Source organism: Mycteria americana, chromosome 1 (assembly GCF_035582795.1).
Source record: "Mycteria americana isolate JAX WOST 10 ecotype Jacksonville Zoo and Gardens chromosome 1, USCA_MyAme_1.0, whole genome shotgun sequence".
Lineage (NCBI taxonomy): Eukaryota > Metazoa > Chordata > Aves > Ciconiiformes > Ciconiidae > Mycteria > Mycteria americana.
In genome coordinates this window covers 198,112,912-198,137,827 of record NC_134365.1, presented here as the reverse complement: position 1 = coordinate 198,137,827, position 24,916 = coordinate 198,112,912, and the positions used below count along the sequence as shown (strand labels likewise).

The following is a 24,916-nucleotide window of genomic DNA, read 5'->3' as shown; positions in this document are numbered from 1 at the left end:
CCTTCCCTCAGTACTTCAGGTGCCTGATTCCCTAGTGTAATTTGATGTCTAAAGCAGCAGATATAATCTCTTTCGGCATCTTCCCCTGCTCCAAGTACCTAAAAATAAGCTTCTTCAATAGACTACAGATATTTACTTGAGAAGAATTCTTAATTTTTAAAACCTTTACCGAGATCTAACCAGAGCCACTTGCTCAGCAGAACGGGCTGAAATCTCATTTTACCATTTCAGTTTGGTCTGTAACAAAAGGCAGCAGAACCTGGCCTAAGTACTCAATAAGGTTTTAATACCTTATTCTGAAGTGCAGATTATTGTCTCTAAGCTGTAGGGTTCTGCATGTTACAAGTTTTGTCCTATGCCTTAACATCTGCAAAGCTTCCAGGTTCTTTCAGGTGTGTACAGCCCTTGAGGCAAAGAAAAGAAAGAGGCATAACTCATTAAGCAGCTGATCTACTTTCAACTCACTGCACGACTGTTCTAAGTGTGAGAGTTTTAAGCCTTTTTGACTCTCATGCACAGGAACACAAAGCAATGGCCTGTCACAAACTGTGAGAAGGGCAACACTTACACCAGAAGTACCGAAAACAGCTGAACCCAACAAATCAGGAGATACCAGTAAAATGAACTTTATTTTAAAGCTCATTAAAAAGCTTCACAATAACACTAACAGAATTAGCATTTCCTTCATTTTATGTACCCCACATGAAAAATGTATTGTTTAGCAAGAGATGAAACGTAAGCGTTTCTGCATGCTACTAACACATTTCACCATCTTATCTGATAAGTGCTTTGGACTGCAATAATCAAAAACCTTAGAACAGAAGGATTTCTTCTGGAAAGTCCTTATTAACGGGACAGACACTGGCTTTTTATTGACATACCCAATTAGATGTCCAGACGAAAGAAAACTACCTTGGCATCTACAAATGCCTACGAAGGTTTCGATTATAACCTTTTGAAGGAGCAGTATATTTCAGAGCAAGGGCTTCTTTTCATCTTTAGTGATGCAAATGGTTAAATACTGCACAGAAGCTTAGTATGAACTCACAATTCCACAGGAATCTGAAAGTTACCAAGGCAATTTTCCTTTTAGGATAGTCATGACCAACACTACTACTATTCTTCCTCCCATAGCACAACATATCCCAGACAAGTCTTAAGAAAAAAATATAAATAGTTCCCAAAACAATGCATTCCCACCCCCCATCACATACGACAGCAAAAATATCTTCTGTCATGGGATGAAATAACTTGCTGCAAGTGCAGTGGTTTAGTCTAAGTCCATGCTAATGGTGTTTTGATCACTTGGATGACATTCGCCATTTTGCTGAGGCATTTCAGAATTTTTGTCATCTTCTCCCACATCTTCAGTTTTATAATCACTCTGTTCATTTAATGGGTTTTCTTCCTTAGGAGAGTCAACTTTTGGTTTTGGTTGTGTCACAACAGGCTCACAGACATTGTTTAACTCCTAAAAAAAAAAAGGGAAAAGATGTGGTCAGAATATATATTAAGGACCCACCAGCTTCACTAGCGTGAAGAGTTCTGTGCCCAAAAGACTGTTTGAAACTTGCTTCTGTATTTGTTTCCTGAGTCCAAACTGACAAGTACTTATTGTACCCTGAAATGAATTAACTGATGTACTTTCTGAAGTTTTGTGGGCAAAGTTCTTCAACTTAATATTCTGGATTTCACGTGGATTTTTTTCAAGACTATTTACTACCAGTAACACTGAAAAACAACCCGAGTTTTTAAGATGACTGAAAGACATAAAACATCCATAAGCTCCACAGAATTGTATACAGTATAGTATAGCTCCTCTGCTTTCTACTGCATCTCCTTCTGTCTGTACTTTCTAACTGCCCTTTAAGAACACTGGAGCAGCAAGATGAAATTGGGGGAGAGGGAAGGGGACATATCAGTCTAGCTTTAGCACCAGCCTCTAAAATTAGTTTCTTACAGTACTTACCTGTAGCTTTGTCTTAATTTCACTTGAATGCACAGCCGGATCCTGATCTAAGCTCTTCTTAGCCTGTGCACTCACAGCATTATTCATCCACTCTACCACTTCACTAACACACTTCTCTACTTTCATCATTTCCATTTCATCGATATGGATGTATTTCTCATCCTGTCCAAATACAAACGTTTTGATTAGCTAATAATGTTAAGTTTACTATCATCAAGTTATGCTAACAAGACTATCCCAATTATTTACAATGTATAATCTTTACTGATTTTCAAAATAAATAGAAGTTGGCAACAAGCCAGATCTGTTACAGCAAGAGACAACAAGAAATATAGATGTCAAAATAAAGCTGCCTTTGTCCAATAATCAAACAAGAAACCTAGTTCACAGAGGGAATAGAGGCTTCACAAACAGGTCACACAGTAAAATATAACATTCTTAACAGGGTTAATAAAAAACCATCCCCTCCCTCCTGGAGAGTCTTATTTACATGGACCCAAGGTAGTTTAGACGGTATGATTCTGCTGTACACAGAAAGGGAAAGGATCAATTGTTCAACTTTAGGAGTATTCCCTACAATGCCATAGTTACACAGTTAACTGGAATCAGGAGAAGGACCTACCCACAACAAAACCTATGATTTTAGTTAAGAATTCTAAATATGGACTCAAGTCCTAAATGTACTATTTTCAATGATGCTAGTTATTTCAAGACTGTACAATACTACTGAAGGACTTAATAATGGCAATTTTGTAATCTATAGCTGTGATGACATAATTGTTTCTGACACAAGTCTCAATCTCAAATGGAATTAGCTTGAGTGTTGTGAGTTGCCCTATTAAAACTCATTAAGTTGAAACCCAAGAAGGAAATTTTCAAAAGCCAGGAATACTTATTAAGAAAGTAATCTGCAAATACCAATGGCAAAAAAAACCCCCAAACACCCATATATAATGAAGCTAGATGTTTTAGTTTATCCTGAGTAGCTTTTACACTAATCCTTCTCACCACGGCACAATTCTTGTTCCCAAAAGAACTGGAAGAGCACACTTCTAAAAATGTCAGATTAGCTGTTAAAAGGTCAAGAATCAGACCACAGTTTAACCCTCACTCTTTATAAGAATGTCCTTTTTGGCCTGAAAACATCCAGAAGTATCAAGCAACTAAAGATATGACGCACTATGCAAGATTTTTTGAGTACTGGAAAACATTTGCAGTGTTAAATTTGTGACCTATATAACAGTAGATTGCAGCTCATCTGAAAGTGAATTTGAAGCCTCTGCCAGCTGGTGAGCCTCAGTGAAACACTATGTGGTAAAAGAAAGGTACTTTGAGGCCACTTACTTTATTCCTGAATTCGCCAGCTATTGTAGTATAATACTGGAGCCTGTGTCCCAGTTCTTCTAACAGCTTTGGTCGTTCTTCTGCTTCTTGATAGCGCATTTCAATTGGAGTACCTAATTTCTAGAAAAAGCAATTCCTATGCGTTATGTGATTCATTAACATTGTTTTGTGCGATATTTTGGAAATTTTGCAATTTGGGCATACTAACAGACCTACCTTTAAATCCTCTAATTTGTCTACGTACACCTGCTTAGCTTCATCCTCACCCTCTTCATAGAGCCAGCCTTCTGTCTCCGTTAGGAGTGCAGAGAATCCCTGCAGATCCTATGTATCAATACAAGTCAACACGTCAAACAACAAAATATGCACCAATTGACTGTGTGTGTCTCGCAGTAACAGGACACTGGTAAATATATACACTAATTTGGTAAATATATGCATTAATTCTTGGCCTCCTACATAAGTTACATTTCTACTGCAACTTTTGCTTAATTGAGTCAATTAAACCATACCAGCTTCTGAACTGGGAAACACACACATCTACAACATAGGCAGCGTTTATAGCCTTTTGTCCCTCATTAGGGCAATGCTTGGGGTGCAGCTTTAATTCATGTTTTTTGTTATAGCTCCAGCAACACAGCTTCCCCTTCTAGTCACCAACTTTATTTGGAAACAAAACTTTATTCCATTTGTGACAAAATTTATTTTCAGGGATATGTACTATTTGCTAAGCCTGAACCTAATTCTGGATCAGTCCCAGCCATCATTCAAATAAGTTACAGTTTTCACCTATTTCCAGGACAGCTATGAGAAAGCTTCACCAAGGAATACAAAATAGGTATCAGTACTTTCAGAGAAGCTCCTGAAACCATAACCTACCTTTTCACAAACAAACTTTTCATATGGTCCAGACAACTTGTCCCTGAACTCATACACATATTCCTCCACTGCATTCTTTGCATCATTTCTTTCTTTTTCCAGTTTGTCTTGCATAATCATCTTACCCTGTATAATCACAGAAAATATTTTAATTTAAAAATGCCCATGTTCAAACAGCATTCTACAAAGCACAGCTCCTGTAAAACACAGTAATCTCCTAGAGGCCTTTGCTCACATAACTGCTGGAATTCTCATTGCTACGCAGTGGACTCACCTGAAGAAATGGGATGCACTTCTCTAGATTACAAAAGCTTGAACCAATCTGTGATGTCATTCCATGGATCACTGCTCTGATACTATCACTATAAACAACATTTCAATCTTTCTGATTAACATTTCTCAGTTATGTGTTAAAGTTGGACTGTGTATTGCTCACTGTAAATTATTTGAGTCCACACTCCAGGGTTACAGTAAAAGGTCAGAGGTTGCCTTAAAAAGCAGGTGAATGGTTAATAACTGCAATCAAGAAAGCAGTCTAAACCACACTCTAACTCACCTCTGTTTCAATATACATATTGAGGAGATCTTTTCCTAACTGCCAAACCAAGTTAGCTTCAATAGGTAGTTCCACGTTCTTCACTTTTATCTTGGGTTTCTTAGCTTCTGGGGGCTGATCACCTTTCTTCTCATTTGTCTGAGTTGGAGAGAAGAAAAATAAGATAATTTTCCTGACTTCCTTCTGATGAAGTAGCACTATGATGAAAAAGAAACATTCACAGGAAGAACATGCAGAGATTTTCTCTGTTCATTCAGAATCTCCAAAATATACTTGTGAGGCACTTCCCCTTCAGGGATTCCACCTCCTATCCTAGTCTGCTTACAGTCTATTTCATGGACAGTAAGTACTGAGCTACAGGAAGAACGTTTCTCAGATATACGGTGTATTTGCAGGTGTTCCAGAAGTGCCCATCTGTAGCTTAGCACTTCACTGGTGACGCTGACAGTGACCAGATTTTAACCCAAAACCTTTTTCATCTTATACAGACGAAAGAGCAAACTACTAGCAATATCATGCAGGCCTATGTTTTTCCCATAGATTATTTCCTCTTAGGTTTAGGAATTCCTGATCCCAACTTGTGTCAGCAGGCCTAATAAGCTTGGCCTCTAACAGCTGTTAAACGAATTAGCTGTACAACACTGCATAAAGACAGGGAAGTGGTAGAGTGAGACTTCTTGCAGGAATTCTTTTGCAAGCTGTATGAAAATCATCACAAGAGATATACATTATTTTTCACAATAGAAAAGGTATAAAAATGAAAAAGGTTCCGAGCACCAAGTTCCTTACTTTTTCTGGAATATGATACCATTTTAGAAGTCCCCATATATAGCGTAACATTTTCAATAGAGTTAAAGGATCACTCACTTTGACATCTGGGATTTTGTTTTCTTCAGAGGGAGGTTCTGATGAAGGGGGAGACTGTGACGTTTGCTGACCATCAGTTTGTACCTGGGACTGTGTTCCAGCCTCACTGTTCTCTTGCTGGATATTTTTCTGAAATGAAAGCCCAGGCACAAAGGATGTAGAAGGCATGTGCACTTGTATTTAATAAAAGTTATAGGGCACTTCACTTCTGACGCACGTACTGTACAAAGTGCCCTACAAAGCATTCTGTGCACATGCAGAAACACACACGCTTTAACTAACGGAGATACAGACTAGGTGCCAGTTCAGAAGGACTTGGTGAAAATGCTACCAGTGCCAGGCTTGCAGCATAATGCTCGTGTGCGTGTGTGCACATGCTACCACTTTCTCTTCCAAAAAGTCGCTATTAATTTATTGAGTTACAGCTTTTAAGGTTTTTTCCCCCCCTCAGAAAACTATTAAAACATGAAGTACACCATAACAATGCTGCATTATTCCCCAGCGTTCCCCTCCCCTTCAATGCTGTAGAAAACAGCCCAGCTTTCCCTTCCACAAAAAGTTTCCAAACTTTATTACTACAAAGGATTACACACAAATCCTTTTAACACAGAAAGCATGGATGACTAGTAATCCAAACCAATTTTTCCTATTTGGAACACTGATAACAATGGCAACTGCAAGCAACCCCACCCTCAAGCAACCCACCTGCTGCTCTTTGGCACTTTGCCCAATAACTGATTTTCAAGTCCACACACTTTCAAGATAGCACTAATTTTCTCCTGTTCTTGTAAAGACATTATATTTCCTGACAGCTATGCACATCTCAATTAACCTCATTTTGCTTCCTTAGAAGAAGGTATTTTTCTTTCAGAGTATGTAACAGCAGAACACGCTTTCATCAGTAAGGACATTCACACACAAGAAAGGCCAACTTACATCACTTGAGTTTTCAATAGGCCTCTGGTCCTGAGGTTCCACTTCAGTCTCAACACCGACATCTTCACTCTCTTCACTTTTAACTGGTTCTACCATGGATGCAGTGGACACACTGAAAATGCCATGAGTATTGACACGGACTTTCACTTTGACTTTAGACTTCTCTCCATCTTTCTGGGCTGCCACATTCTGGATAACATACCTACCTAAAAACAAAAGAATCAATAATCACACAGTGGAACTAAATAGGTAATATTACAGAGCCAGGAAAACACCTCTGTCTTTCATAGAGGACACACTTTCTAAATATTTGATGAAGCCTCTGTGCTAATCTTATGGTCCCCAAAATGAAAAGACTACTACAAAAAACAAAAAGCATGCTGCTTTTCAGCCAACTTTACCTTACAAATCAAAAGGGAGAGTGTTTATTTTCATCATCTAGGGTAGGTTCTCCTGCCACTAGTATTATAGAGTAAATAAAAAAAGCAAAAGCTCACTCTCCCTTACATGCTATCTGTGATGCTATAGTGGGATGAAAGAAAACTACACAAAGATTTAGTCTAATGCCAATGTTAAGTGGTACATCTTTTTAATACAAGTTCCTGCCCAACATAGAAACAGTATTTCTAGAAGTGTTCTTTTCAGCTTCTAACATCCATGTAAGTCTGCCATTACTTTTTACTCTAGGGCAGAATGCAATTGTTTTGTAACTCCTGTAATTCTTAGTTTCACAATGCTTGTTTCAAGTAACAGACAAACAACTAGTTTAACAGTTTATGAAGAATCAGATCTCCTTGACATTAAGAGCAGACATATTTTTCCTGCCTAGTTCATGGTTATATGTGTATCACCAAAACAGTGACCTGGAAATTACAATGATTGTATAGCTGCAAAGTACAAGTTCACCGATTTCATCACAGGCTGGATATATACACGCTCACACACACCATTCTGTCATCAATACATCCAAACCACAAGCATACAAGCTTTTACCTGCTCACTTTACAGGCTAAAGACTGTAATCCCCCCTCCCTTGTAAATCCTGTAATACCAGGGTTATGACCTGTCCTCCCTTTTGGTAGTCACATCAGAACTACTGACTCATCCACTACAACTACTACTAATTCTGTTCTGAGTGAAGAGTTAATAAGCAAGTGAGCTGAAACCAGTTTGATTTTCAGTTCTGTTCTCACCAGTTTGCAGAACGGAAGTTAAATATCTTCTCGTTTGTTAAAGGCATATAAATCGAACACTCACAAATCCCACTATCAGTCTTTATGGTAAGAGTTAACATGAAGCTGTTTCTGTAAGTACAGAATATTGTGCTGGTTTCTAAGGCATATGGTATTTAAACTTTGTGACTCTCAGTGAAACAGCCACATAATTTGCTTTGAAGTAGAGAAAATAATTCATGTTTTCTGTTAGGATAATAGTTTTTGGTAACTTTGTAGTGCATTAGGTATCAGCTGAAATATTGGTAAATCAGACGGAGATGATTTTGCCCTATATATTCTCCCACCCATTGTAAGAATATTTATAAAGCTTATCGTTAACACTACAGTTCTGGTGATGCTATATTTTAAGTGCATTTTTAACCAACAGGACAGCTGTGTTGTCAAATACTTAACCAAGATTCGTCATTTATTCTACCACTCTGAAAAACAAGTTGAGCTTTCTAACAAAACAAAGCAATTACTTGACAACTAGTAATAGCTTTATATTAATTTTACATGCAAACATACAACATTTAATTGAACTTAGAACTCAAGAGCAATTAATTGCCCTGTCTACCATCACAATCTTTTTCTAACCACACCTGTAAACTCTTTCTAAGTGTCAACACTATCAATGTTGTAATTTGTCAAAAATTATGAGAGCGCTGCTTATAAATGTTACCTAGACAATTTAAATCAATACTGTAGTCTTGTAGCTGCCACTATTTCAGGCTGCTTTGACTAAAACTTATTCAGCATTATGTCAAACCCAGAAAGTATAGGAAAAAAACAACTAGTTACTCAAGATGTGTTTAAGTTTTTTATATGCAGGAGATTTTTCAAGTATTCCTAGCTTGCTTTAGCGAAAAGCAGAAAAGAAGATTAAAAAAGTTTAAAAGTTATCTTCTGCAGTGATAGCCCCATTCTAGTCCTGGGCATTCGGCTATAGTTTCCCTTTATTTCTTCATTGGACTGAGGCAACTTTAGAAGCTAGAAAAATAAAAAAATCCAGATTCAATTACGTAAGGAATGGGAGAATTGAAAATTGAGTCCTCCAGACACAAAAACCTACATATATGTCATATAACCATACTGTAACACAACAGAGTTACAGAACTAATTTAAGACTAAACAGTGTGAGACAACACCATTTCCAAGACAATTACTTACCAATTTTTGACTCGGGATATGGGACTCCATTAGGATCAGAATAAAAAGCTTCTAACTCAAATGGACCTTTCCTATAGAATGTAAGAACCTTGGAGAAAGGTGCTGCATGATTTCTGCTGAACACCTCATGAACCCTATAATTAAGAGAAAAATATCACTTTTAGCAGAGTATTTGAGCTGAAAGGCTTTGATCTAGGGTCAGAACTCTTCAGAGAAACATTACCATGTTTTGACACATTTACCCTTCTGAACAATTCCAAGAAAGATACTTCACTATTGTACTGTAAGGGGAAGAAGAAAAAACCAAACTGTTGTGTACTGTAATGGGAAAATTGTCCTATTCCACCAATTTTGAGTCTCAGAAGCAAGTAAGTTTAGATGTAGGTAGCAATTCAGTGACAGACTATCAGCAGACCTCCAAAATTTGTTTCCTGCAAAGACATTATTCTGAGCCTGGAATAGCGTAATTTAAATCATAATTTGCACCCTTCCTCAGTTAGTCTCAAAAGGCTAATTATAGCCCTGTTAACTCCTTACTCATTTACTTTCTGTGGCTTAGTTGAGAACCCTGACACCAGATTATTATTCATTCCTTGATATGACAGAAAGACAACTAGCTTTATTTTATGTTCTTCCTCTAGGGTCTGTCTGCTATTATGCCAGTCTGATTCTAATTTTCAACTAAGTTTTATCTCCTAACTATGGAAGGATCTCATCTAATAACCTAAATGTGAGAAAATAAGAGCTTCACCTAGAATGTGAACCCACAGGTTGCTCTCAGAAGCATGTGACAGAACAATTAGGTTCTGCAGCTCCACAGAAGACAGACAAAAAAAGAGAAGGCTGAATTACAAAGAATATGAGAAAGGCATGAATGGGTCCCTGTAGAACTCTAAACTTCCCAAAAGTTAAACTCAGACCTCTTTACGTCCTAGACAGCAACTGCATTCCCCACAGGCATGGCATAGTTAATAGCAGAGAGGTCAGAGTCTTAAGACACTGCAATTGCAAGAACTTTCTCTTACAAAACTTTAAAGAGTTAAATCCTTGCTTCTGTTTTCAGCCAAATAGCATCCATGTAAGCTCATAATATTTACATAGTGCATAATGTTCCTACTAAAACAAGAATCCAGATTGGCGTTAGGAACATCTTGAGTTAAAAAAGCCAGAAAGGAAAGTGGGATCAGGATCCAGCAGTTCTAGTTCATTTTGTATTCCAAAACCTGACAACCAGATAAGGGCAATGCAATACAAGATATTGGTTGGTAGCTCATTCAATCACGATTTTTAAAAAAAAAAATCTTTATTTTTTAACATATGAAGAGTTGTGGTTAAAGTTTCAATGCATGCCTTTACACATTGTCCACTGTCAACCATCTCCAGTACGTGGCCTACGGGTTTTCTGCATCAGAATGCCAAGATCCTAATTTAAATGCAACCAAGAACATTATCCTTGAATTATGAAGGCCAAAAGCTTCACAGAACTGTAGTCTGAGCTACCTACCCTTCAGTGTCTTCTGCTTCTGTGTTCCACAACAGAGATATTGGGAATGGTGTAGCATCTGTCACAGAGAATTCTCTCACTTTAAAAGCTGGAGAAAGAATTGCACACTAAACAAGAAACAGACATGCGTTAAAGTTGGTTAACTGCTCTGCTCCATCCACCCAAGACAGCTAAACATCTTTAAACAAGAGAACCATGTTGACTTTACTAAAACAGATGTAGGCAAATTGCTTGATTTCAATGGAGTATAAGAAAACAGAAGTCTCATGCAGAAGTGTTTTCACCCTTTGGGTTAGCAGGACTTTTGGCCTTATTCTTGCCATAGCTTGTGAAAAAGGTAACAGTCTAAACGAATACCAGGACTGTAAAGAATGGAAGTGCTGCATTACTTAGTCCTAAAAGAAGTGGTGCTTATCTTACAGGTCCTGCTTCTTTCCCTGGAGGCAACTGATTGCTAGTGATGGAAAGCAATTAGTGAGCTGGGGTAAAGAAACAAGTCAGAGAGGGTGAAATAAGAGATTAAGTAAAGGAGAAAAGGAAGAAAGCAGAATGAGTGGTTTCTTTGTAAAATATAGTTCACTAGTTGGAAACTGTAAAAAAGGGGGGGGGGGGGGGGGGCGGTAGAATAAAAATCTGTTTCACATTGATGGAAAGTTGGATACCAGAAAATGCAAACTTGCAGTGTTTTGGGCTCTCCACAGATACTTCTCAGGCACTTTGTTGATTAAAAATATCTCTTCCCTCAGCTTGACAGCAACTTAAGTTTTTCACGTTAAAGATCCCTTTATCCTGTTCTTTTGAAGAAAAGAGTGGACTGCTTACAGAATACACCCGGCATCAGCACTTTCAGTGAAATACTGCACCACAGAGGAGTACTCTGGACTTTTTAAACAGCGTAGGCCCATAAAAAGACCCAGTGAACATGTATGTTCCCTTGTGCGCTTTAAAATGGACCACTTCTGCCATTTCTCATAACTGCTTGGCTAATTCTTCAAAAAAAAAAGTGCTCTCAAGAAATGTTTTAAGTTTATCAAGTGTTGCCAGTACTATACCTGCAGAGCACAGCCCCTAGCTATGGCTTCATCTGCATTCAGTGTTGTACTGACATCTTTGCCAAAGAATTTAGCAATCCTCTCTTTGACAGCAGGAATACGGGTTGCTCCCCCCACAATCTCTACAGCAGCTACATCTTCCACTTTCAGTTGTGTTTGTTCCATTAATGAAACCAGAGGCATCTCTATCCTTTGCAGCAAGTCAGCACACAATTCTTCAAATTGTGACCTAAGGAAAAAAAATGGAATTAACCAAAGAATGCCTGTCCCACCACTAAGATTTCCTGGTATTCTTGTTTCCAAACCAATGCTGACCAGGTCTGTCAACTACACTGCAAAGAGACTTAAAGCTAAACCCCTGTGGGTAGGCTGAAGTGACAACCATAGACAAGGCAGTACATGAACAGCTGCTTACAGATTTTCCTATGCTGCTATCAATGTAGTTAAATAAGATAAAGGTATTGTTTGGGCAGGTGCTATATATTTGCTCTCAGCAGAGGTTACAGATAAGAATACAGAAAACCCTGATACTTCCTTTACAATGAAAAACTGTTGCCTAAATACTGGAGGGAAGAAAAAAAAAAAAACAACCCACCACTCTCTTGGCAGTAGTTACAGGACTAACAGCGACTACAAATTTAGTTGTGCCTGTGAGTGTGTGCAAGAGACAGACATGCAGAGACTTTATTTACACTCAGGCCATAATCAAGTCATCCTCCATAAGCACCATTTCTGTCCTCCATTTCTCTGCCAATATCCACAGTACAACAAGAACAGAAATAAAGGAACAAAGCTTCAATTGTTGCTATCTTAAGAGCAGTATGGGATTCAGGTTACCTAAAATACTCAGGAGGCCTAAATAAGCAGCCAACCCCCCCAGGGTCTGGTTTGCACGCATCAATCCATGGTTTTAAGAATGTGTCATTCTACAAAAAGAATCCAAGCTTCTTATGCATACGTTATTACACTGAAACATTCCTCAGGTAGCTGAATGTTACATTTCACAGCCTTAGTTATTCTCGCATTACAAAAATGCCACAGCTATTCTGCACTTGCACTTAATTTTAGCACAGTTTCTTTCAAACATGGAAAGCAGCACTTAAATATGGCCACCAAAGCAACTGCCTGTCTTGTATAGAACTCACCTGTTCATTTTCCCAGATACATCAGTATCATTCATGAAACACTCAATATTTAGGGGAATGTCTGTGCTATTTGAACTCATTAGCTTCTTCAGCTTCTCACATTCCTGATACAGACGAAGAAGAGCTCGAACTTTTGCTTTTGGATCCAGTTTGTACTTAGCTTTTATTTCTGCAGAGAAGTAATCTACAAGCTTTCCATCAAAGTTTCTTCCACCTAGGAAAGGGTCAAATGCTACGCCAAGTACCTGGTTTGAAAGAACACAATTAGTCTTACACAAGTCAAATGGAATAGCAGTCTTCCAATATCAGCAAGCCTTTGCTTCAAAACGGTTGCTGGCAAGTCAGCCTATCTTCCAATGCACAGGCTTAAGTACCTCAATCAATCGTATCAGCCAAAAATTACTCTTCACTTTGACAGTGGAAGTAAGACTAAGTAACTAGGTGACAATCATAAGCATTCACAATTTTAATCTATACACACATCCATTTAGATAAAACACATTAAATGATAGCAGCTGTACTGTATATCTCACATTGGTGTAGTGCAAGGAATTCACAGCCTCTATTTGAAATCATCCTAATGAAATGAAGGACACTGATAAAAGTCTTGACCTTTTGACTCGTTGCCACTTCCCATACACTAAATTATTTCAGAATTTTAAAAATTAGACAGGTTTACAGGCTATTTGATTCTAACGTCTCCAACCCTTTTATTTTCATTTAATCTTACTACCTTTAGTTTACTCTTGTTAAATGCACAGGCTGATACTTGAAATGCAGAATGTCCCATATCAACAAACACAACTATCCGTGGCTTCTCTTCAGGAGCTGGAAGGTCTTGCTTATAAATTCCATAATTCAGAGCCACTGCAAAACAAGTGTCAGATATTATAATGCAATCTCTAGTGAGCCTGCTATTGCATGCCATCACATCCCCATGAATATTAAGCTACAGGATCAAGAGCAGCAAGACAAATCCAGACATACACCTATGCAAGGCCTTACCTACATGGAAGCTTTATTCCATTAATATATGTTGTAGGATCTGAGAAGCAAAACATCCTTCCTCAGTTCTGTATACACTAAGTGTTTAAGCATACAAAACTAAGAAGCAACAACCCTGTTCGGGGGTTTTCTACTTTGACCCGTTTATTAACAACTCCCTTTTTTGCTTTGATAGTAATCAAAAAACACAGAGCATCTTTACAACAAAACCCAAACACAGTTTTGTATTTACAAGGAGTATCTCCCAGGCATGAAGGTTTTGTCTTGAGAATGGTATAAACGGTCAGCAGAGGCTGCAAAAGGGAAGAACCTCAGTCTATACAGAATATCAGGCAGGAACAGTTTGTGAAGTGCATCAAAAGTGTAAAACAGAAGCCAGTGGGGCATGTAAACACAGGATAACGAAGTCAAAGGACAGAACACAGTTTTGCAGCAGCATTCACTCCAGATGGATAGCGGTGTCAAAGCTAGGCAGAAGGCTGATGCAGTAAATGAAGATAAATAAAACCCTAGAGAGTCTTGGCTACACGGTTACATAGGAAAGGCTGAGATTTTGGCAGGAGATAGAATGTGCAAGAATGTACATTTGCGTATGACAAAAAAAATCTCAAGATGAAGATAACAGCCAGGATACTAGAGATTATCAGGCAAAGAGAATTAGAGCATTAGAGAAGGTGGTAAGGAAGGCCGGGAATACATGCTCTGAAGAGCAGTGTTTTATAGTCACATCGACGTCCTCTCACTTGAGGAGAAATGGACACCGACTCCTCCCTCTCTCACATCAAAAGCAGTAGTTCCAGACCATCTGGAACAAGGACAGCCAAGTTTCCCACTGATCAGAGACTTGAGATTTATGGATTCTGGTGTCTAATAAAGTTCCCCTGCAGTTGGTGCACATTCTCATCTGTGTGAATTCTTTGGGGTCTATAAAAACCCAATACCAGCACTCATTAATCCCTCCCACAAGCAGTCATTAAGAGGTGGTTAATTAAAAACAGAAACTCTATTTCACAAAATGTATCTGTTATATCCTTGAGATCTAGATTTGATTGAAATTGTGTATTGCTCTCTTCATTCACATAACATTTGTATTTCTGAGCAGACTGAACACATTGCCCTTGTTTCCAAGGTGAAAATAAATTTATGAACAAGACTTGATAAATCACAGCAGAAGTTGCCTTTTGTTAAAAAAAAACCCACCAAAACAAAACAAACCCCCCCCCCAAAAACCCCCACACCACCACCACAAAGCCAACTATCTGCCCTACTATACCTCAGGACCCTTTCCCCAGAGATATAATCAAAGATTCTTACATTTAAAATATTAGAAAAACTTGGATAGTACTCATTAGCCCTGCAAGGTAAAGAAAGAAAATTAGAAATGCTGTGTGCTACACAGTAAAGTAAGGCTGCTGGTGGTGCTAAGGGGATGAAAGAGCTATCTGCTTTTCTGGGGACTGTTCATACCAATGGCAAAGCTTCTAAAGATCCTTGCTAAAAAGTCCTGAAAAGATCTCAGGGTTCTTGTATGGCCAAAGACTGGGCTGATGTGTTCTGCCAAACAAACAAAAAGGAAGTGACAATGCCTTTTCTGGCAAGGCCTGTAGTTGGTCCCATCATGAGAGGTCATCTCTGAATCGGGCGTGAAGGATTACTTCTGCTTCAATACAGAAAGGGGTTGGAAAGGTACTCTTTTTTGACTGCTAAGGTTGAAAAACACTAACATTTTTTCCTTTATGGATACAAAGTTTCTTCATAAACGTTTTGAAAATGGAATTTGAAGGTTAAAAATAGAGGGTTGGATATTTGTCCTTCCTCCTCCTCTCCCCACAGTCACCCTAGAGATGTACAAGCCTTGTAGCTCAGAGGAATCCAGACACATGGGAGAAAATGTACCTACTGTGGGGTCCACACCCAGCTCAAGAATCCACACTACCACATGTTCTCTGTAGTACTCTGCTATATAAACAAAGAATTAAGCTAAAGCTAGATGACAGAAACACACACCTATGGCTTCTGCAATGATACTACAGTCAGATTTGCTCTTCATTAGCTGCAAATACATAGCGTTCAACGTAAAGATCGTAATACTGATTAAACTACTGTGTTTACTAGAAATCCTATACATTACCACGTAGATACTCATCTAAAACTGATTCTGGAAAAACATTTTAAGATACCACTCCATCACTGCATATTTAAGATTGCTTTACTCCTTAAAAAAATTAAAATAAAATACGAAACTCAAAAGCATGAATCCAGCTGGTGTGCACCAAAAATGCTCGCACGGAACGTTCTCCCAAAGTAAACTCTTCCCTATTTATCTAACTAATGTGGGCAGTGGGAGCAGAAAAGCAATTGTCTTCTGGTACAGACCTCTACTTCCCAACCCTTCCCTCAGGAAACAAGTGCTAGTTATTATGCCATTTAAAAACATGGAACAAATGCTCTCCCACCAAATGCAAACAGAAAAACTTAAGACGACAGAGTAAGAATCCTTGTTCTAAGAAAGACCAAATAAACTCTTCGTTCTGCCAATGTGTTTTTAGAGTTCCGAACAGATTAGCAAAGAGGATTAATTGCCTTTTTTCTGTGTGTGTGTGTGTGTGTGTGTGTGTTTTAAAACCACAATTATACTGACAAAAGCCTTGGAAATTACTAAGCGTCAACACTTAATCAAGGAACTTCCTTTAAGAGTGCCTAAATCCTGCAACTGTGCATCATAAGGTTTCTTCCATGAAATCCGGACAGTAAACTAAATGGACATGTAGTCCAGGCACATGTGGCGACTCCTAAATAAGTACTCATGGAGATAACTACCACTAAAGCTTCATCTTTTCTAGCCCTTCACAGAGACAACATTAAAATGAAAGACTAAATCAAGAGAAGAACAACAAGTTTTTAGAACATTTATGTCTCATGTCTGATTTTTCAAGTCAGCCCTGTTTCTTAGAGTAACTAAATGCACCCTCTATCATGCCTTTTATTTGCAGAGACTGCTATTTTACCCCACTTACCTGCTGTCATGTCATTCATTAATCTAAGACAATTTAATCCAACAATCTGAGCTGCATCCAGAAGGGACCTCCTTTCAGCATCTGTGAAAAATGATGGAACCTGAAGAAAGTAGGTGAGAATGGGAAGTTAATTCCTGAAAATGAGACATCACACTGTTTATTTGAAAGTATTCATTTAAAAATTGTATCTATTCCTCCTCTGAGGAATACACTTGCTCGCTGCAAGTCTTTTAACATGCAACTACTGTACTCAATAGAGACTTCAAATATTCTATTCAGTCAAGCTGGGATGGAATTAAACGAGCATCAGCTAGTTTACATGAGCACACACTAGCAAGAAACAAATGAGTTATTTGTGTACAAATGCTAGGAACCTTAATTACTGGTGCAAAATATAAAACTGGTTATTATGGAGACAGAGACATGGAATAACCTTAAAGACAATTAGTAGATGTATTCCTGTCCAAGAAAGTAAAGAGGAAAAAAAGAAGTACAGCAATATTACAGATGAGAGATGCAAAGAAATAAGGGATAACAAATGAAGAGAATCTGGTTTGGCCAAAATTACTTTGCACAAGAAGTGGTAAGAGATTCTGAAGGAATATGTTGTTGAAAATTTGCTACAGATCTCTAGCACTGGCGTTGGACAGTGACCTCTGATGTCATCAGGGGCAGAAACTACATCATTAGAAGACACTAACTTTCCAGGTATCAACTGGAGAACAAACTCTTCTAATAATAACAGAACTAAATATTCCTAGATGCAACATGAGACAGACTTGTTCAAGGAGTCATTGAGAACACAGAGGCAGATGTTATTTTATACTCAGGCTTTGCAATGGAATGACTGTTCTTTATCTGAGGTCATTTTATGTGCATAAATTGGAACAAAAAAATTAACTTACTGAGATGAACGGGACAGCAACTAAGGTCTTCAGCTACCAGAGGGCAAACTTTGACAAACAAAGGTGTCTTTAATGAGTAATTAGTGTGCTTAGTCATGGAAACAAGCTGCAGCAGAAGGGTATATACCTGGATCTCAGAAATGTTCTGGGTCCAAAAGTTCAGATATCTTCAAGAAAATGAGTTCATGAAGTGGGTCAGGGCCTGGAATACGGAAGCAGCCCTGGGATTTCTTTAAGTCAAAAGCTCTAAAGCTAGTTAGGATTAATTCCTTTGTAAGTGCTTATGCAGTGTTCTTTTTCAGTCTACACGAATAGAAGCAAAATGCCCTCAATAGCTGAAGTTAAAAGACATAATGTTCCTGTGCACTACAATTACTTACAGAAATAACACAGTCTGTTACTGGCTTTTTCAGGTTACTCTCTGCAGTCTCCTTTAATTTAGTCAATAACATAGCTGAAATCTGTTCCACACTGAAGATATGCTCCTCATCCATGTACATGACCTGGATAGAAGAAATAGGTAAAAATTCCATTATTTCAACTGGAGGAAAAATGACTTACATTTAATGGTTTTTGATACACTGCTGACTAATACTCTATCAATCATGACATGCTTAATTGTTTCATTATAGAACTTCACTTTACAGTGTAATTTCCCAGTTGACTGTCTACAGAAGCAATAATTCCATTTTCACATACTTAAAACATCAAGAACCATATGAACTCTATAGATGAAGGAAATGACTAGGAAGTGATTTAAAGTGACACAAGTCTAAAATGTGACTAAAGCTAGACATGGTCACACAATATTATGCCAAAAAAGTAAAAACAGCCATCAATTTTCAAACCACTGCCAACTGCAAAGAAGTTCAGAATTATTTGCTGACTATTTTCCCCTGACATTTTTATCCTTCTGCTCAAATATGTGAAGAGTCTCTGAAAGGAAGAACTGTACAACAACAGTTCACCTATGCACATAAAACAACTAAAAGCTTAAGATGAAGCTCAGCAAAAAGTTTATTTGTTGCTCCCTTACCAAGAAATTATTCTTGAATCACCATTTTTCTGTGTAATAGAATAAATGGCAATGATGAAGTGAAGGAACATGTTACAATGGATTCTTGAAAACAGCACTTGCCTTTTACTCACATCAGTCCAAACTGGGCAAAAATTAAGCATCTCAGTTTTAATAGAAAAATTGTTCTCTAAACATCCCCATCTTAAATGCACAGCCCTAAGCTAGGGTCTTCATTAGTGAAGCAGCATCATCTGTTATGTCAGCAAGGCTTCATTATCAGTATTTTTATATACTTCTGTAAATGAAATGACATTATTAATGTTTTATCAATAAGTGATACCTATTCTAGGAAAAGCTGACATTGTATCAGCAAACTCCTTGAAATCTAAGCAAGAGTCAAACTTGCAATGTGGTACAAGCTGGTTTTGAACATCTGTTGCAAGTAACTTACACCAGGCAGTCCCCTAAAGACAAACTTGTCACTCATATATAGCAATTATTCTAAAGAAGAGTTCCTACTACTTTATAAGGAATTTGTAACCATGTAATTAGACTGTTGCAATGCATTCCACACAAGAGCAACAGAAAGGTTAATACTTTGAAATAAAACCATATGACCTCATAATTATCTTCACAGTTTTTCTGCCAGGATGTTTGAGCTGGATGTGCAATTTACCAAGAGGAAAGCTCACATTTCAGCAATTACTCACAAACAAACCTTAATTTGATAGTTAACATCTACTATTTAAAGATGAAGCTGTCTATTCATACAAGAGCTCTTCTTTAAGAGAAAGGTTAAAGAAAACCTTTCGGGTAATTAAATGAAACCCATATTTTCATGATTAGGTGCTGAAATGTAAACTCCTAAATTTAGCTATAAAACCCAAAAAGATACACTGCAAATTTACCTTTACTCCAACTCCACCATTCTTCATAGGAACCAAATCATAGCTCAACTTTTCTTTTTCCTTCTGAACAAAAGGATCATTAAATGCACGGCCATGGAATCTCTTGAAGTTAGATACTGTGTTGTGGGCATGAGTAATTTGCTGTAAAGAAATACAGATATTTAGAAATCCACTCTTAATCAACCTGCAATATTCAGTGCTGCTCTATATGCCCTCAAGCATCAGTCAAGTTCAAAGACAACTGCTCACTCACTTGCCACATCTGTCATGTTACTACAGAAGATTATGAGTCAGAGACAGATACTTACAGACCATTATATATTAAGTATTATAAGGATTATACAAGTATCTCTAAAACCTCGAAGCAATCAGGTGACCAATAACAGCATCTATAGTGCCTACTACTTTAGTCACTTAATTTAGACAGAATTCAAACAATTAAAGATAGGAGCCAGCTTCACAAGAACTTGCAAAGCCTGTAAACTGGCACTCCAATCCCAGCCACCTCACCTCCAGCTGTTCCATTTAAAACCCATTACATTAACTGCAAATAACTGTTTTCGCAGTTACTAAGTTTCAAGCTGGTAAGTCTCCCCATACATTTCAATACTTACTTTTTTTCCCCTGAGCTACTTCCAAACCACATCATTTCCCTGTTCAAGTTCACCTAGCAGTCACTCAGATTCTTCCACCAGACCAAAGAAGGATACAGTGCATAGACAACAGTAAGAAACATGAGACCCTTTCTTGGTAATTAAAGCATATGCTAAACTACAGTGCAAGCTCCCCACAGAACCAACTGACCTAGAGAACCATTCTTTATCAGGAATGCAATGCAGAACAGAAATTAGACTAGACTGGCCTAAAAGAGATACTGCAAGTAAGTCAGAGTAGAATGAATCCTATTCTACTGGAGAGAAACTAAAAGTGTGGTGGTGTTCTCTCCAGAATAGATTTAGGCAGGCACCAACAGATTGCATGATAATAACTCAAATGACAAGCATAATGAGGAAGATTTCTAGCATTCACTACCCTCAAAGGAAAGCATCAGTTTCTTATTGCATGCAAAATTTTCCATCATGGAATTGAAGAATTTGAGCTACATCTTATTTAGAAAACTATGCAACTATGACAGTTCTCCAACAGAAAAACTCCCTGACAAAGAAGCAGGCCATACCCATACTATTAAACAGTAACTTTCAGAAAGCTGTGTGTGGACAGAAAGATGTCAGACCTGAATTCTCTATTGGGAATCATCCCTGGTTTATTCCAATTGCCAAAGAGCGCTCAGCAATTATTAGTAAGAGCACAAGTTAGTACAGGCCAAAAAACATGCCAGGAACTATTCCAGTGCTTTAATGCAATAGCGTATTTAGGTTCCTGTATCCAAGACTGTTTCCGAGCATGGTTTCATCTATTTGTATAGCCATAACTTCAGAATGCTTGAATACTACGTAATCGACAGCTGTATTGCTGAAGAATGTAGAAGCCAAAATAATTACCATGCAGTGGGCATAGAAGCACAAACATTCTGGTAGCTTTTATACCCTAATTTAGAATTAAGCTCAGAGCTTTTTCTAAGAGAACAATCTTAAGATATTTTTAGAGTAATTGTACGCCATTAGGTCTGTAGCATGTTTTAATATCTTCCTGCTTAGTCACAATTAAGAAAGCTGAGAATTATAGTCTGTTAACTATACTGCTCTGATCTCCAATGCTACTAGACTTACTTAAAGGAAACAGAAATTCTCTGAAAATTCGCTCCAACAGCAGCTCCTCAAGCATTAAAGAGAGAACCTCTGAGTATTATGAGCTCTCTCACACATAATCACATTGTTGAAGTCACCAGTCAAAAACGGTTTTGGTTTTTTCCCCCCTTTTGTTTTGTGGGTTTTTGGTGGGGGTTTTTTGTTTGGTTTGGTTGGTTTTTTTAAACTAAGAAACTCATTCAAATGAAAAGGATCATTTTACTCCTTGATTTAAGTAGCTACTACACCCTAGGAGACTGAAAATATAACTCTCAGTTGTCCCTATCAAGAACCTTCTACATTTGCAAAAGAAACACGATTTACATCTCAGGTGGTCAGCCAAACTGGATTGCTTACAGCAAAAGAAAGAAATGCTGTGAAATCTTTTATCATTTTAAGTATGACATTCTTTTCTTCTGGCAAAAACATTTGGTTTCAACTGCTAGGACAACCAAGCATGAAAGACTCAATACAGAAACATCTTACAGGCATCTGAAGGCAACTGAAGTTACAGGTGTTCATCACTGAAAATACATGCTTTTAAATGCAATTTGAAAGACAGAATCTACTTCACATTTTCAACAGCATTTACTGGAATAATCTAACAATATTGAAACACACTCGAGAGTACAAAGGATTCAGATCACTTGCTGTTTTGAATAACAATTCATTTCTGCACACTAATGAATCATACTAGTTTCCGACTTGAAACTGTGGAAGCACTCAAATAAACAAAAGCAATGCTAAAATGAAATTTAAGGAAAAAACAAACATGTATTTACTTTACTGCTCCAAATGTTAACCTGCAACTGAAAGTATACGTGTGCTTGTGCACATGTAACCTATTCATATTTCCTTGGCTGTTGAAAATTAAGAGCAGAGCTATTACAGTGTGGGGAGAAAAGTCTCCTTTAGTGCTCTCTCTGTGGAAGCCCGCTGCAGCCCTTTTACTCCCCGAGAGATCTGCACAGGCCAACGGAGGCTGCACGCTTGGTCTCCACCAGCAGCAGTTACATAACAGCCTACAATGCAATACCTGAGGATTTATTTAACCATGACATTTAGTTATCCTAAGATTTGTCAGAATTAAGCTCTCCTTTTAAATTGAAAATACTACTTTAATGAAGAAAAGAGTCAATCTTTCAGAGCACCTCAACCAAAAAACAGCCTAAGGACTTACACCTTCAAAAACACAGGCATTTACCTTTCAGTGAGAAACCAAAGGTAGTAAGGTATCTAAATAGCTTTAAGAATCTGAGCCAAGACTCTCCCTTTGCATCTAATTTTAAGAAAGTATACACAGCATTTAAAATGTTTTCCTTCAAGTGCAAGGAAAATCCTACATACATTCCTGCTTTCCATTAGGAAAAGAAACCCAATGACCTTAAGTTGTCAGAAAAGGAACATGTTCAACTAGAAAATATTACCATTAATAAAAGAGAGAGCAGTAACGGTCTAGCAAAAACATCCTGCATTTCTCTGAAAGAAGCATGGCAGCATAGTGCAGCATTACTAAAATAAAAAGCTTGACAAGAAAAATGAAGTTGTTTTAACTACAGTGAGCCAACTCGCTTTACACCCACTGGTACTTGAACACTGCACTGGCCAATTTTACCGTTATGCACAAATGCCAGGAAACAACCTACCTGGTTTTTAGCCGAGACGCCAATAGCTCTGTTTTTGGATCCAAACGAAACCACAGATCTGAAAAGAACAACAGGCTAATTAACTCAGTGCTGACAATAAATGCGACCGAGGACTATCATGGATACGTTTTCTACAATTGCAAATAAAACACCGAAGTCTTTCTGTTGAAGTGCCATTCTTCCAGCTTGTGGTAAAACACTACAATAAGACTCTTATCCACCTTAAAGCCTTGGCTCGAATCCAGGACTTCTCACAATGGTTTATCCAAACAGTTCAACACGATGATCAGAATTAAGAGCTCACATCCGGACTAAATCCTACCTGTCTGTGTTCGGGTGCTCATAACTTCATAACTCCTGCTTCGAGCCTGAGGCTTTCTATACCTGACCCCAGACTGAAGGAGAACTGTTCTGGGGCAGTTGTAGAGCTCACCCGACCGCAGAGAGAGCGAGCGAGAGCGCGTGTGCGCGTGTTGTCCCCAGGCTGCCCCGACGGGGGTTCCCCTCGCAACCGCCGGCTTTCCCAGCCTGCCGCACCACTAGCCGAGAAGCCTCCCCAGCCTGCCGCACGATTAGCCGAGAAGCCTCCCCACAGCGGGCTAGCCCCCATTTCCAAGTCAGTACCCGCGGGACACGCTCCGGCCCCGTCTCGGGGGGGACACGGGGGCACGCAGCGGAACGCCGCCCGGCCCTGCGCCTCCCCGCCGCCGTGCACCTGCCCCCCGCGCCCGCCCGGGCTCCCCAGCAGCCTCTCGGGTGCCCGTGAGGAGCCGGCGAGTGCCCGGGGGCCGCGCTGCCCCCACACAGCGGACACCCCCCCACCCCACTCGCCTGGAAGCTTCCATCAGCTTCCAGCGCGGGCCCTCCGCCGGCCATTGACCGGCTCCTGCCTGCCCCCCGCCCGGGAGGGGCCCCGCTGCGCGCCCCCCCAACCCTCCCCGGCGCTCCTCACTCACGGCGTGCACCGGTCGCTGTACTCGTTGGCGACGGTCTCGATGCCGCCGGCCCGCGCCACGGCGATGTAGCAGCTCTGGAAGCCCAGGTCAAAGCCCACCACGGCCATGGCCCCGCCGCCAGGGGGAGGCCCCCGCCCTGCCCCAGCTCGCTCCCGGCGCTGCGGCCGCCGGCCCCGGTACCGCGCGCGCGCGGCAGCTCCGTGCGCAGGCGGGAGGGGAGGGGAGCCGGCACCGCCGCTTTAAATATGACAATGAGACGAAGTTTCCAGAAACTGCGGCAACCACTCACCGGCTCCACGTGCGGCTTCCGCTTCCGCCTTCGACGGCGTTCTCGAACAATTCCTGCCAATCAGCGGCGCCGGGGCCCGGTGACGCGGGCCGTTCTCATGGCGACCGCGGACGCCGCCGGCTCCGCGCGGGGAGGGGGCGGGGCGGGGATGCGCCGGCCGGTGTCGGAGCCGGCGGGCAGGGGCGGGGCCAGGCGGGCATGGGCGGGGCTGAGCAGGGAAGGTGGTGGGGGCGGGAAGCGCGCGTAGGCGGTGTCTCGCGCCCGGCGGGTGGTGGCCGTTAAGCGGCTTCTCTGGGTGGCGGGCAGCGAGTCCTGGCGCTGCCTCGTCGGTGCACTCCCCCCGGTCCCCTCGCCTTCCTTTCCCAGCCCTTCTGCTCACAGCCTCCCCTTTGCTCTTCGGTTTGGCGCTCCTGAGGGGCGGTGGGGTGTTCCGCTGGCTCTGGGGTTGCTCGGGAGCGGTCGCGGGGCCGGGCGGCGCGGGCTGCCGGGGAGCGGGGGCCGTGCGGAGAGCTCTGCTGTTGCTCTCTGACAAAAAAAGTGCTGGGGGGGCATGAGTGTGTGCCTCGTTGAAGTGCTGCAAATGACGGTACGCGTCTGTGGCGTCTGCCTTGCCGGCGGCGGGGCGGAACGAGCCTGAGTCTAGGCGGGGGGAAGGGCTCCAGCCATGGCGGCCGGGGTGGAGGGGCGCGGAAGCCGTGGGGCCTGCTAGTCATGGAGGGAGCATGGTGTCAGGGGCTGTGTGAGGAAACTGCGGGGGCACAGGTGAAGTGCAGCGGTGCTTTGCTGTC

At 40.2% G+C, this 24,916-nt stretch overlaps 1 protein-coding gene across 1 annotated transcript; it reads right to left on the bottom strand.

Annotated features, from left to right (window-relative positions):
* Nucleotides 1-610: 610 nt before the first annotated feature.
* On the bottom strand, nt 611-24,122 carry HSPH1 (heat shock protein family H (Hsp110) member 1). The gene is made up of 18 exons (XM_075490799.1): nt 23,840-24,122; nt 22,884-22,941; nt 19,490-19,630; nt 17,944-18,066; nt 16,659-16,758; nt 13,370-13,503; nt 12,637-12,881; nt 11,492-11,720; nt 10,440-10,546; nt 8,936-9,069; nt 6,552-6,757; nt 5,616-5,744; nt 4,749-4,886; nt 4,193-4,318; nt 3,530-3,637; nt 3,314-3,433; nt 1,970-2,131; nt 611-1,471 (listed from the first exon to the last, which is right to left on the bottom strand). Exons 1-18 carry the CDS (start codon nt 23,944-23,946, stop codon nt 1,271-1,273), a joined length of 2,568 nt encoding a protein of 855 aa, XP_075346914.1. The 5' UTR covers nt 23,947-24,122; the 3' UTR covers nt 611-1,270.
* Nucleotides 24,123-24,916: the final 794 nt, after the last annotated feature.